The sequence below is a fragment of the Endocarpon pusillum genome, assembly GCF_000464535.1.
Source record: "Endocarpon pusillum Z07020 unplaced genomic scaffold C716229, whole genome shotgun sequence".
In the NCBI taxonomy this organism is placed as follows: Eukaryota; Fungi; Ascomycota; class Eurotiomycetes; order Verrucariales; family Verrucariaceae; genus Endocarpon; species Endocarpon pusillum.
Window position 1 is genome coordinate 351536 of NW_006913567.1, and position 11687 is coordinate 363222.

Genomic DNA, 11687 nt, shown 5'->3' on the forward strand with positions numbered 1-11687 from the left:
GTGGCGGGGCACGGCTACTACTCTCGGATCCCCGGTGCCAACCCAAATACCTTCAGACCTTCGTCCAAGCATTCTGTTTAGTGAGATTTACATTTTCCCCCCCAGAATGGTTTTCACATCGTCCACAAAAATTTCTGGCATGACCCAATGTCTCTTGATCTTGTGCCGTACTGTATTGGAAGGCGCTTCAGAGTCTGAGCACTATTTTCCCTTTTAGGAAATTGAAATGACGCGTGACATTACCCGGTAGCTGGCTATGTACGCCTTACTAGTGGATGACGCACCGACCACCGGAAACCGCGGCTTGGTAAAAGAAACGAGATGTCTAATATTATTATTCTCTGAATTAGGTGATACTGTACATATTCCAGCATGGCGACCAAGTCTTTTTCGTTGTCTAGCAAAATACAAGTACGCCAGAGCAGCCTGTCCCGCCCTGTTACCTTGCGATTCCACTCGATCTTGGCCGGATATCTTGCTGACGGCTGGAACAGCTCCCTAATGGCTTAACCACCCCACAAATCCACCTTGGGGTCTACCAGACCTCTGGGAAAGAAACTTCGAACGCAGTCAAGTGGGCATTGGAGGTCAGTTCATGCTTTCGAGGGCATAGCGCTCCAATTTACAATCCTGGTCTCACATAAATTGCAGACAGGTTACAGAGGGTAAAACTAGATCTCTTCGTTCAGGATCCCAAATATTTTAACCTTGGACCAGTGTCGACAGCGCCCAGATGTATCATAACGAACGGGAAGTAGGATCGGCTATACTCCAGTTCCTTTCAGGGCCTACCAATTCCAACGGTCTGAAACGGGAAGACATCTTTTTTACATCCAAACTTGCGTCGAACAGCAGCTATGAGGCTGCACGAAAATCAATAAGGCAGTCAGTGAAGACCTGTGGCTTGGGTTATATCGATCTCTTCCTCCTCCATAGTCCGTATGGCGGAAAGACGAAGAGACTCGAGTGCTGGCGAGCAGTTGAGGATGCGATTCAGGACGGAGATGTCAAGACAGGTGGTGTGAGCAACTTCGGTGTCAAGCACTTGGAAGAATTGATGGCATCCAAGCCTCGAATCATGCCGGCTGTCAATCAGATCGAGGTGCACCCGTTCAACACCAGAACCAGCATCACTTCTTTCTGCCAGAAGCACGGGATCATTGTCGAAGCTTATGCACCACTGGTGCGGGCATTGCGCATGAAGCACCCTGTTATTCAATCCTTCTCAAAGAAGTATGGTTGCACTCCGGCACAACTCATGATCAGATGGAGTCTGCAGCACGGATTTATTCCCTTGCCAAAATCGGTTACCAAGCATCGAATCCAGGAGAACGCAAACATCGGAGGATTCCACATTGAGGAGCAGGATATGAAAAAGCTCGATACCTTGGACGAATACCTGGTGACAGATTGGGATCCTGTAGACGCAGATTAGTGGCGATGAGTGCTATAAGTAGTATGACTGCGGCTCGTGCTTAATTGTCTGTTGGAGGGCAAGATCATTACAGTTGGGGTGAGAGGATTTCGAACCAAAGTCTTAGTTTGACACGGAAGAATGCCGCATTAGTGGGCAGAGAGATTTCCGAGGACACTAAAAAGTGGGCCACGCTCAGCAAGTTCTGGACCCTGAACACCCTGTTTTGATGATATTGTTCATTAGTTGGATGTTCTGTTGCCAGAATCTCCAGGCAGCTCACGATACTGGTATAAATTGTTCGAGCATGATTTTGGGTTTGTCACTGCCCAGGCGTTATCGGATTATTTTAGATAATCAAATGATTTTACACCACAGACGCATGCAGGAACACCTCCACCACCATCACCACCAAAGGACATAATCATGATGACCAAATCTGGCTTATCAAATCCCTTATCAGCGCCTTATCATTCGTGCAAACAAACCACCTCCACTTAAACTAATGGATTGCCCACTTATCAAGTACCATTTGCCACAGATTAGCTGTTCGATGTGGTCAATCTTACTGATGTGGATGACTTCACCCTCATGCGACGAATCAAGCTCGCTAGACTCCATGCCTCACAATCGCAACTCAGTTATGGCAGGGGGTGGAGCTACCTTGCCACAAGCTCCAGAGCACTTTTGTCCTCGTAAACAATTGGGGTCCTCGGTCTTACTTTCTCTCTTTTTCTTGCGGCTGTCTCGAATAAAACCCTGAGCTGCTCCTCATTATCAGTTTATGCTTCCATTCTACCTTCACCTTGTTCAGAAACCATCCGAATCCTCGTAATCGACTCAGGAAAGGTCCTATTTACCGTTTAGGCAAACATATCAGCTCCTGCTTTCAACTGGACCGACAACATGTCGAATCTTGCGCCAGAGCCAGAATTCGAGCAGGCTTACAAAGGTAAGTGGGCAAACTGTTGAACATTGGTCCTCTCACGATACTTATATGTGCTACAATGCAGAGCTTGTCTCTACACTCGAAAATTCCTCACTTTTCCAGAAGAAGCCCGAATACAAAAAGGCACTTATGGTGGTGTCCATCCCAGAACGAGTCATTCAATTCAGAGTATGTAATTATGCAACCGAGGCTTTCCCAATGGTGCCAAGCTTACCGAGCTCAGGTTGTCTGGGAGAATGACAAAGGAGAGGTATGGACTACTTCAACTGCAACATTATGAACAGACGGAGTTAATCCCTGTTTAGGTCCAAGTAAATAGAGGTTACCGAGTACAGTTCAATTCAGCTCTTGGCCCATACAAAGGTGGTCTCAGGTTCCACCCTACCGGTACAAATCCCAAAAGGCTCTGCTCACGTGGAGCGTCAGGCTGACATAATCTTTGCAACAGTGAATCTGTCCATCCTCAAGTTCCTCGGCTTCGAGCAGATATTCAAAAATGCATTGACTGGATGTAAGCAAGCGTATATCGCCGTCCCATGAATTAGCTCTGACAAGGAATCAGTGAACATGGGCGGAGGCAAAGGTGGCGCTGACTTCGACCCGAAAGGAAAATCCGATGGCGAGATTCGAAAATTCTGTTTTGCGTTCATGACCGAGTTGAGCAAGCACATCAGTGCCAATATTGATATTCCTGCTGGGGATATTGGCGTCTCGCCTCGAGAGATTGGCTGGATGTTTGGATGCTACAAAAAGCAGACAAAGTTGTGGGAGGGTGTCTTGACGGGTAAAGGTGGTGACTGGGGTGGAAGCCTGATCAGACCAGAGGCTACCGGCTTCGGGCTTGTCTATGTAAGTTCAAATCTGACCGTCCTCCGGAGCAATGCTGATAGCAGTGCAGTACGTTCAACATATGATTCAGTTTGCATCCGACGGCAAAGAATCATTCTCAGGGAAGAAAGTGGCTATCTCAGGTTCAGGAAATGTTGCACAATACGCTGCACTTAAGTGCATTGAGCTTGGTGCTACGGTTGTATCTCTAAGTGATAGCAAAGGGGCGTTGATCGCGACAGACGAGAAGGGTATTCAACCCGAAGAGATCAGCATTATTGCCCAGCTGAAGGTCGACCGAAAGCAGCTGTCAGAGCTCGCTAATGACGCCAACTTCAAGGGCAAGTATAAATACATTGAAGGTGTCAGACCATGGCTTCAGGTCGGCGATGTGGATGTTGCACTTCCTTGCGCCACGCAAAACGAGGTTTCGGGCGAAGAGGCAGAGGGTTTAATCAAAGCCAACTGCAAGTTCATCGCCGAAGGAAGCAATATGGGCTGCACGCAAGATGCAATTGACATTTTCGAGGAGCACAGAAAGGAGAAGAAACATGAGGCCATCTGGTATGCCCCGGGCAAGGCAGCAAATGCTGGAGGCGTTGCGGTGTCTGGCTTAGAAATGGCCCAGAACTCAGCGCGACTCTCATGGACTTCTGAAGAAGTGGATGGAAGACTGAAGTTGATTATGGAGTCATGCTTCAAGAACGGCCTCGCAACTGCTCAGGAGTATATCGAGCCCAAGGAGGGTGAATTTCCCAGCTTGGTGGCTGGTAGCAACATTGCTGGCTTCATCAAAGTTGCAGACGCCATGAAATGCCATGGAGATTGGTGGTAGGTATGATAGCTATATCAGCGGTTACAATAAGTACATAGGCGCAAATGTTTTGTTGCAATGCATGCTTTACTTGCGTCCTCTGTATGCTCTTAAGGTACGACCAGTGGAAGTTAAGCAATGTTTCAAGAGTGACCTGACCGTTAGCAGGAAGAGGCCCTCTTAAAATAATGCTAGGGGAGCCATCAAATTGCGCAGATTAGCCGTGATCCAATGAAATCTTATTTACAACGTATTCTGCTGAAAATATGATCATAATTTGGTCAAAATATGCTTCTCTTATCGTTGTAATATGGTCGTCATTTGACAGAATAGGTGTCATTTCCACTAATGGCACTTAGCTCATATCTTTAGCTAACCCTTCTCCTGCCATGGTAAAGACGTCGATCGTGAAGTGCTAAGAAATGTCATTAACTACTTATAGTACTAGTAACTAGTAGCTTTGCGCACCTGGCACGTAGGCTTGGCAGAACATCGCGGAGCTTGACGCGACAAACCGAATTTGGCAAAAATTCTGGCGATTTGCCAACAATAGTCACATTGGAGCGACTGCAATTCAACTGACGCGGACAGTCACCTAGAAATGTTCGAGACGCAGGAGTTCTCCTCCACGAAATGCTCAACTTATACGTGGAGACGGCTGTACATCTCACTCCTCCTACCTCCAGTTTGGTGATCACACGTCCCATTCCCTCGGCCAGCAGCTTGCAAATACTTCCAAGAGCAGCACCATCCTATGCTAGGACCTCAGCGACCCCGGGTCAAGCAAAAGACGAAACTTCCTATGCCCAAAAATATCTGACTAGTCAAGGGTCCATTTACTTTCGTTGTGCGAAAGCATACCCTCGAACATTTATCTGGCGAGTCCTCGATGGCAACAGAATCCTAGAGCTTCGATGCGCAGATTTAGCGAGAAGCGAGCATGAATCTCACGAAGCTCTTCTTATAATTAGATTCGAGGTTCAAGATGGTATAGTACCTGGAGGGGTTGAGCTATCAGACACAGAGGATCAGGATGTGCTGCATGCCTTCATCATCACCACCAAGAAGGAGCTCCACACATTGGCTGTACCCCTTGACTTCTTCAGAAACCCCGAGGACTCGAAGGCTGACAGTCGTAAGTGGTGCAAGACTTTTGTGCCTTCTTCTTTCACGATCGATACTCCCCATCGACTTTACGCGCATACACCCTTCGAGCTTTTCGTGGCTCTCGATAGTGGCCGATTGCAGAGGTTGACAAGAAAAGCTGAAGATGACGGATCGTATTGGACACAAGACAATTTTGATGATGCATCGTGGGGAGCTTCGCTTAGAGGTATGGTCAAATGGCGAAGCAATCACTTTATCACCTATGAATCAAGGTCCTTGAGCCAGACGACCGCAAATGCCATGATTGCATCCTCGGATTCCACGTATCTTTACACCATATGTCTGAATCACACTTTGCGAGTCTGGAGTCTGACGACAGGCAAGTTGGTGGTTTCAAAAGATCTGCTCAACAGACCTATCCAACCGCAAGACCCACACACAATTCTCAGCCCTGCAACGCCAAGCTTTCTTCGTCTGTTCAAAGTTGGATTGATTGACCATCCCATACTGGTAACGTTCTCACCACATAACGAAGGCCAATTCAAATTCTGGAACGTGCGAGGTGGACTTACTGAGCCATTGACCGTGGAGGACATGTTCCCTGACTTGAGCTTGAGGCCGCCGGATCCTGATCCTTCGGGTAACACTATTTGGTCTCTTGCAGGATTCGAATTATACCCTGGTGACTTCGGTGAGCCTGCAGACCTGTGGCTTCTATGGAGGAACAACAATCTCTGCCAAATTTATAGCTTGCACTTTGACATGCAAAATATGTGGGACTGTTGGGCGACAAATTGGGTCAAGACACAACCCTCAATCAGCTCGAAAACTACTGCCCCTGATTTTGTGAAGCACGATTCGGTGGACCCTACAGAGAAATGGATGAAGTTCTTATTCTGGCCTGAAAGATATCCAGTGTCTGTGCTAGAGACGTCACTGAACATTTATCAAGAGGCGATGCGAATCGAACCGGCGCCAGCGAAGAACAGTAGGCCGCTGCAGCAGCGGCTTTGTGCCTCCATAGCATCTGGTGTCAGCCTGCGTAAGTACAGTGAGTCGGAGTTGGACTACCTGCGGTTTGCTCTTGATACCGACACTCAGTGGAGAAACTTCTGGCGAATTGCGGAAGCCATTAATGAAAAGTGTAGGAGCCCAATCTCGCTGGCTTTCGATGCATACGCTGGAACGTCCTGGGTACTTCAGGCTGATCAGTGCTGCGCAATACGCGAGTGCAATGAGCTTGAACTCGTTTGCTATAACAGTCGCCAGTCTGCGCACGCCCTTGAGTCTATCATCTCCGCCCGATGGCCACATCGCAAGGGCGTTACCGAAGATTTCCCTAGTCTCACAAGCATGTCGAAGTTGTTGGATACAGCGGCAACATTCATGCAAAGCTTTTCACCAGAACTGGTCAGAGACTGCGAGAATGCTCTTAACATTGAGCTCTTCGAGGAAGCTGAACTCCCTATTTCTGAACGAATCAACGACTTTTATGATCGATGCAAATTTGGAGATGCAATATCTCAGGAATCGGTTGAGAAAGTGTTGCATGAGGTCCAGGTTATTGGGGGCTTACAGAGGTTAGGGGCTGAGCTCATCCCTGCCGTTCTCGCACTTATGCCAGAAACTGTTCGTGGCTCCCATACTGCCCTTCGGTCCACAGTGTTTGGGGCGAATGTGGTTGATGCTGGGCTTAGAGATACAATTACTCTACGTCGCCAGGTTGCACACAACTTGTTCATCCTTGTGATCGTCCTCGAGGGTGAGATTGGCGAAGAAGAGAGGAGAATCGATGCCTTTGATGCGCCTGGATTGTTCAGCATGATGCTTGATATTTTGAAAGAGTACGAGAAGAAGATGTGGTTGCTCTCGCATGTTCGGGACTGTCCAATAGAACCCTCGGAGCATTCTAGGGATTCTCCTACTGAAAACAAGCCGAAACCATCAGCGCAGTCAACACAAAGCTCCATTCGGCGAGTAAATCTCTTACGCGACACGAAAGGCAAAGACATCAAACCTCAGCCGGCTGTTGGATCACCACAGAGCTACCTGCTGACCGAGATGCTAGATGATGTGGAGGCTTGGGTTGGTGGTGCTTCGGAGATCTCATCAGACGATGGTTGTGTTTGGATCCAATGCGACTTGCTTGCCCATGGTAATATTGACCTGGCGACCGAGTTTGCTCGCTTCCAGCCAAAGACGCCTTGGTCTACGTATGTCAAGGGACGTTTGTATCTCGCACGGGATGAGCATGAGCAGGCCGCTTTACATTTTCAAAAAGCTGCGTATCCATTAGGCAAGTCTTCCTCCTGCTCCATTCTGATTTCTTCGATGCTGATTCGAGACTAGCACACGGCAAGGCCATTGGCATGCTCGATGACATGTCCGCTGGACTCCTAACCATTGACGAGACAGACAATTTCCACAGTGGTATCAGTCGGTACTTGGAGCATATCTCAAAACTATTCGATACAGCTCATGCGCATTCATTTGCGGCTCATTTTGCTCGCTTGGCACTAGCTACATTGCCTCCCGATAAGTCGGAAGATGTAGAAGCTTACCGAGATGACATCTTGTTGTGCTGGTTCGCAGCAGAGCTTCAATCCTCCCGCTACATTTCAGCATACACTGCGCTCACACAATTCAGCAATGAAAAGCTCCAAGAAAAGTCTGCAATTGCTTGGGCTGATGCGATATTGGGTCGAAGATGTGTGCCAAGGCTGGAGGCGACCGAGATTATCCATCTGTTACAAAAGCTGCCTCTTGATCTACATGCCCATATTACACGAGTGGTGGATGATCACCTCACCACACTAGCCCTGAACCAAGCCTCAGCCCCGCGTCTTTCAAACCGCATCAGGGCAGATAACATTGGCACAGACTACTCGAGGATTCTTTACGCATTGCGGGTGGGGAGACAAGAATATCGTGGGGCCATTTCCGTGCTTATGAATCGACTTCACACGGTCAAGAAATCAGGCCACGCAAGGAACGACCCCAGGGCGATGGTGCTACGAAATACTCTTCTTGCGCTCATCAATACCTTATCATGCATGGCACCTGAAGAAGCCTACATTGTCACCACCACTCAAGAAAGCGCGGTCAACGCGATGGATTTTGGCCAGGATGCTGACGGACGGGACATGCAGACAGGCTGGAAAGCGCGAAAAAGGATCATTATTACCCTGGAGGATCTGCGACGTGAGTACCAGCAGCTGTTGGATGAATGTAGCCGGATTGAGAGGGGAGACTTTGAATTTGATGCCTGCACAGATGATGAGGACAACGGAAACGAGTCCGAGGGAGCGGCGATTATCAATGGTGTGGATGCGATGGAGCCCTGAGTTGGGGAAGTCAGCCTTCTCTTACACGAGACAGGGATTCCGCTTTGGGACAGGTGATGTGATACTATTTGATGCATGCAGAAAGACGCTCCAAAGGATAGCGAGGGAGGGCAAGGCTGGCAATATGAAATGGGTCGGGATAAGAAATTCATCGACAGGATGAAGTCCAAGCTCGCAAACTTTGAAGGCGGCGTTGCTGAGATCTTGGCAAGGAACTGGGGCAAGGAATTGGCAAGGAATTGGCAAGGAATCCCCGCCTTTCACAAGAATCGTTGAACCACAAATTTCAGCACACGTTGAAGCAAGCCACTCTTCGTACTTTATGCAGAACTTTGGTCCCATCGTTTCTTCCCTTCCCATCTACTGCGTGTAATGTAGTGACGCCTTGATGAGCTATGACCATGGTCCAAGAAGTAAGCTGTGGTGGTAGCCCAGGGCCAACGTGCTTGTCAGCCTCTAGCCGCAAAAACGATAAATGTCAAGCTCCCCACCCTCGCTCACGCTCTCACACTGCGCCGAAAGTTCAAACCAATCACCAACCCGGAAGGTCGAGAACATTGAAAGCGGCTCGGAAAGCTGTGGTAGGCATCGTTCGATGGTCAACCCAGATGCCTGTCCAGCACGGGAGTAGAATAAGATCCAGACCACAGCAAGGCTGCAGACTAAAGAAGTGCTGAATGAAGCTCCAAATCCATCCTAGTCAGAGGATCGAACATGGGATAAACTCTACGGTATCGGGCGGAAGTGATGTTAGCATGGTACTACTCGAGTAGCAGCAGCTAGTTATACTACATACAACGTAGTAGTTGACACGACAGGGATGTCTCGAAGCTTCCCTGGCAGATAGCAATACTACGTAGATATCGGCCAGCAGTACCGCTAACCGTTCGATGTTTGGCTGTCTCGTCAAGCATCTGTTCTGGAGCAAAAGCTCTAGCTCTAGCTCTACTACGATAAGCCAACATCACTTCTCCCCGGTACCGTAGTACGTAGTAGTAGTTAGTAGTAGTCGTAGTAATGTCAACTAGCAAAGAGCTGCTCCTGATGCATGGTCCAAGGAACCCGCAGCGAGCTGGTCCATAACTAGATCGATCCTTCCACTTGATTTGGGCCAATAAGGTTCACACCACCACCAAGAGATGCTTCAAATCGGTCGCTAATCTCAAAGGCACAATCCGTCTGTTGATAGCAGCCCACCGGTTCAGGGCGACGCATCAGTATACGTAGTAGTTAGACCTCTTGGGAATCAGAGGATTTGACATTCAGCATGCCAGCATTCTTGCCGGATGCATCTCAGGCCGAGGTTCCAGACTCCCAGTCCTGCCGGTCAACGGGGACTAAAGCAAGTTTTCCATGATTGGCTTGCAGCCCTGGGCTTGAAGTACTACGGTACTACTACGGTACGGAACCTGTGTGACCTTGGCTGCTGCCATGTTCTGAACAAGTCAAGCGCCATACCGTCATTTGGAGAGCTCCTTCAGCTCGCGGCTCAAGCTGTGATGTTTTTGCAGGACAGCCTGATAGCTAAAAGCCGCCAACATCTCCCACGAGGCTGCAAGAGTTCTTCTTTTCTTCGACTGAGTTCACCTTCAGACTTGCACTGTTGCGCAATCCATACGTACTGGGGTTGGTCGGATTTTCAATTGTGTTTCCGGAGCTCCGATTAAGTACAGGACGTCGGATTGTGACATGCTTGATTACGTCTGATGAGGTACCAGCTATAATTTCAATCCTCTAATACATCATAGACACTATGTCGGTACTACAAAGCAGAAATGTTGGCTTGCATCGTAGATGCAGCTCAGATTCATTTTGCTTACCCTTGGCCACGATCGAAGACATGGCACCAGTACAACGATGGGATGGACGGGCGAGGGAAGCTACCGATTGGAATGAGTTGAGAAGGGTATGTTGTACTATCTCCTACCTCGTATCAAGAAAACCTGCTCTTTTTGTTTCCTTGAAATGCCGCGCTGTATGCTTTACAATCAACAGACGTGCTGGCATGAGAGCTTCAAGTCTGCTGGTATAGCGTGAAAGCTGACCTCACGTTGGGCATTCTAGGATCCAGAGCTGTTCTTTCCCAACGGAAATACGTTGATCTATCTGTTTTCTCGAGGTCGATCGCAGCGGGGCCCGTCGTTCCGCATTCCTTATGAGTTTCTCCTCTATTCTGGCTGCCGGCCTCTTGTCGAGCAATCCCTGATATCCACTCTCGCGGGCTCTCCATATGAAGAGAAGGAATATCCAACCAGAACGAGCGAGTCTTATCTCTACCTGCATGCCCCCCAGCACTTCTCGCGAGAAGACAGTTTCGCGTACCATGTCACGACGAGAAACTTCTTTGCATGGCTAACGGGAGTCCCAATTGTTGGTTATGACCCGGTGTCTGCTCTTCTGGCCTTGAAAGACCGTATGGATATCTGGCGAGACGAAGGAAGCGACAACATGAAGGCTATTCGCGATTATATCCACGAGCAAGGCTACGGTGACGTTTCTGAGCTTAAAGCTCGACTTCCCCCTACTTCCAAGCCCACCATGTACCGCGAACGGAGTCCTCAATTTGAAGTCGTCCCTACTCTCACAAATTCACTTAGAAGATCCGGCAGTGTTGCATCAGCCCGTCAATTGTTGCGGAGCAAAGTGCGGTTTTCTGGAAACTTCAGTCATCGTCCACACATAGCCGAGCTCATTCGCCCGCAGAAGAAAGACCATGTACCAGTCCGTGTCCCTCTTCGTGAAGGCCAGCTCGCAACCATCGCATACCATGACACCTTACCCGACACTCCACCATCAACCACAGCCGGGCAGCCAAAACCACGGCACACGTCGAGTATCGGCCGCAACAGCATATACAGTGAGATCGTCGTCCCAGCCTACGGCAACGGTCTTCACAACCCGACATCACCAATCGAAACCACCATCACCTCATCTCCTCCCACAACAACGATACCCCAGGCCTCTCCCTCCGAAGCCTATACCCGTCGTTTTACCCAGAATCCAGAAAACGATACCCAACCACCTCGCTCACCCTCCTCCTGCTCCACCTGCTCCCGCGACTCCGACGTCCCCAGCCTCTCGTCGACCTACTCCACCGAGGCAAGCGACAGCCCGACCATCACCAGCCCAGCCCTATCAACCGAAGATCCCTTCGACGCGCATGAAAAATCCAAGCCCGAGGCTACTGCCAGGATGGAACTCGTCGACGTCAAGATCGTCGACGGTGATGTT

At 49.1% G+C, this 11687-nt stretch overlaps 3 protein-coding genes across 3 annotated transcripts in view; all 3 read left to right on the plus strand.

Annotated features, from left to right (window-relative positions):
- EPUS_01461 (uncharacterized protein) overlaps positions 1–1435 on the plus strand; it is a gene marked incomplete at both ends in the record, with an annotated part of 3927 nt that extends 2492 nt beyond the window's left edge. Inside the window, one exon of the mRNA XM_007788404.1 lies at positions 718–1435. Within this exon, the coding sequence (XP_007786594.1) occupies positions 718–1435 (718 nt within the window). The remainder of the gene's footprint in view (positions 1–717) is intronic.
- Positions 1436–2320: 885 nt separating this feature from the next.
- EPUS_01462 (NADP-specific glutamate dehydrogenase) lies at positions 2321–4026 on the plus strand (the record flags this gene model as incomplete). Its single annotated transcript, XM_007788405.1, has 7 exons — positions 2321–2366; positions 2428–2531; positions 2587–2613; positions 2669–2750; positions 2812–2874; positions 2926–3212; positions 3262–4026. 7 exons carry the CDS (start codon positions 2321–2323, stop codon positions 4024–4026), a joined length of 1374 nt encoding a protein of 457 aa, XP_007786595.1.
- Positions 4027–4638: 612 nt separating this feature from the next.
- EPUS_01463 (uncharacterized protein) lies at positions 4639–8456 on the plus strand (the record flags this gene model as incomplete). Its single annotated transcript, XM_007788406.1, has 2 exons — positions 4639–7325; positions 7409–8456. The coding sequence occupies 2 exons, from the start codon at positions 4639–4641 to the stop codon at positions 8454–8456; spliced, it is 3735 nt and encodes a 1244-aa protein (XP_007786596.1).
- Positions 8457–11687: the final 3231 nt, after the last annotated feature.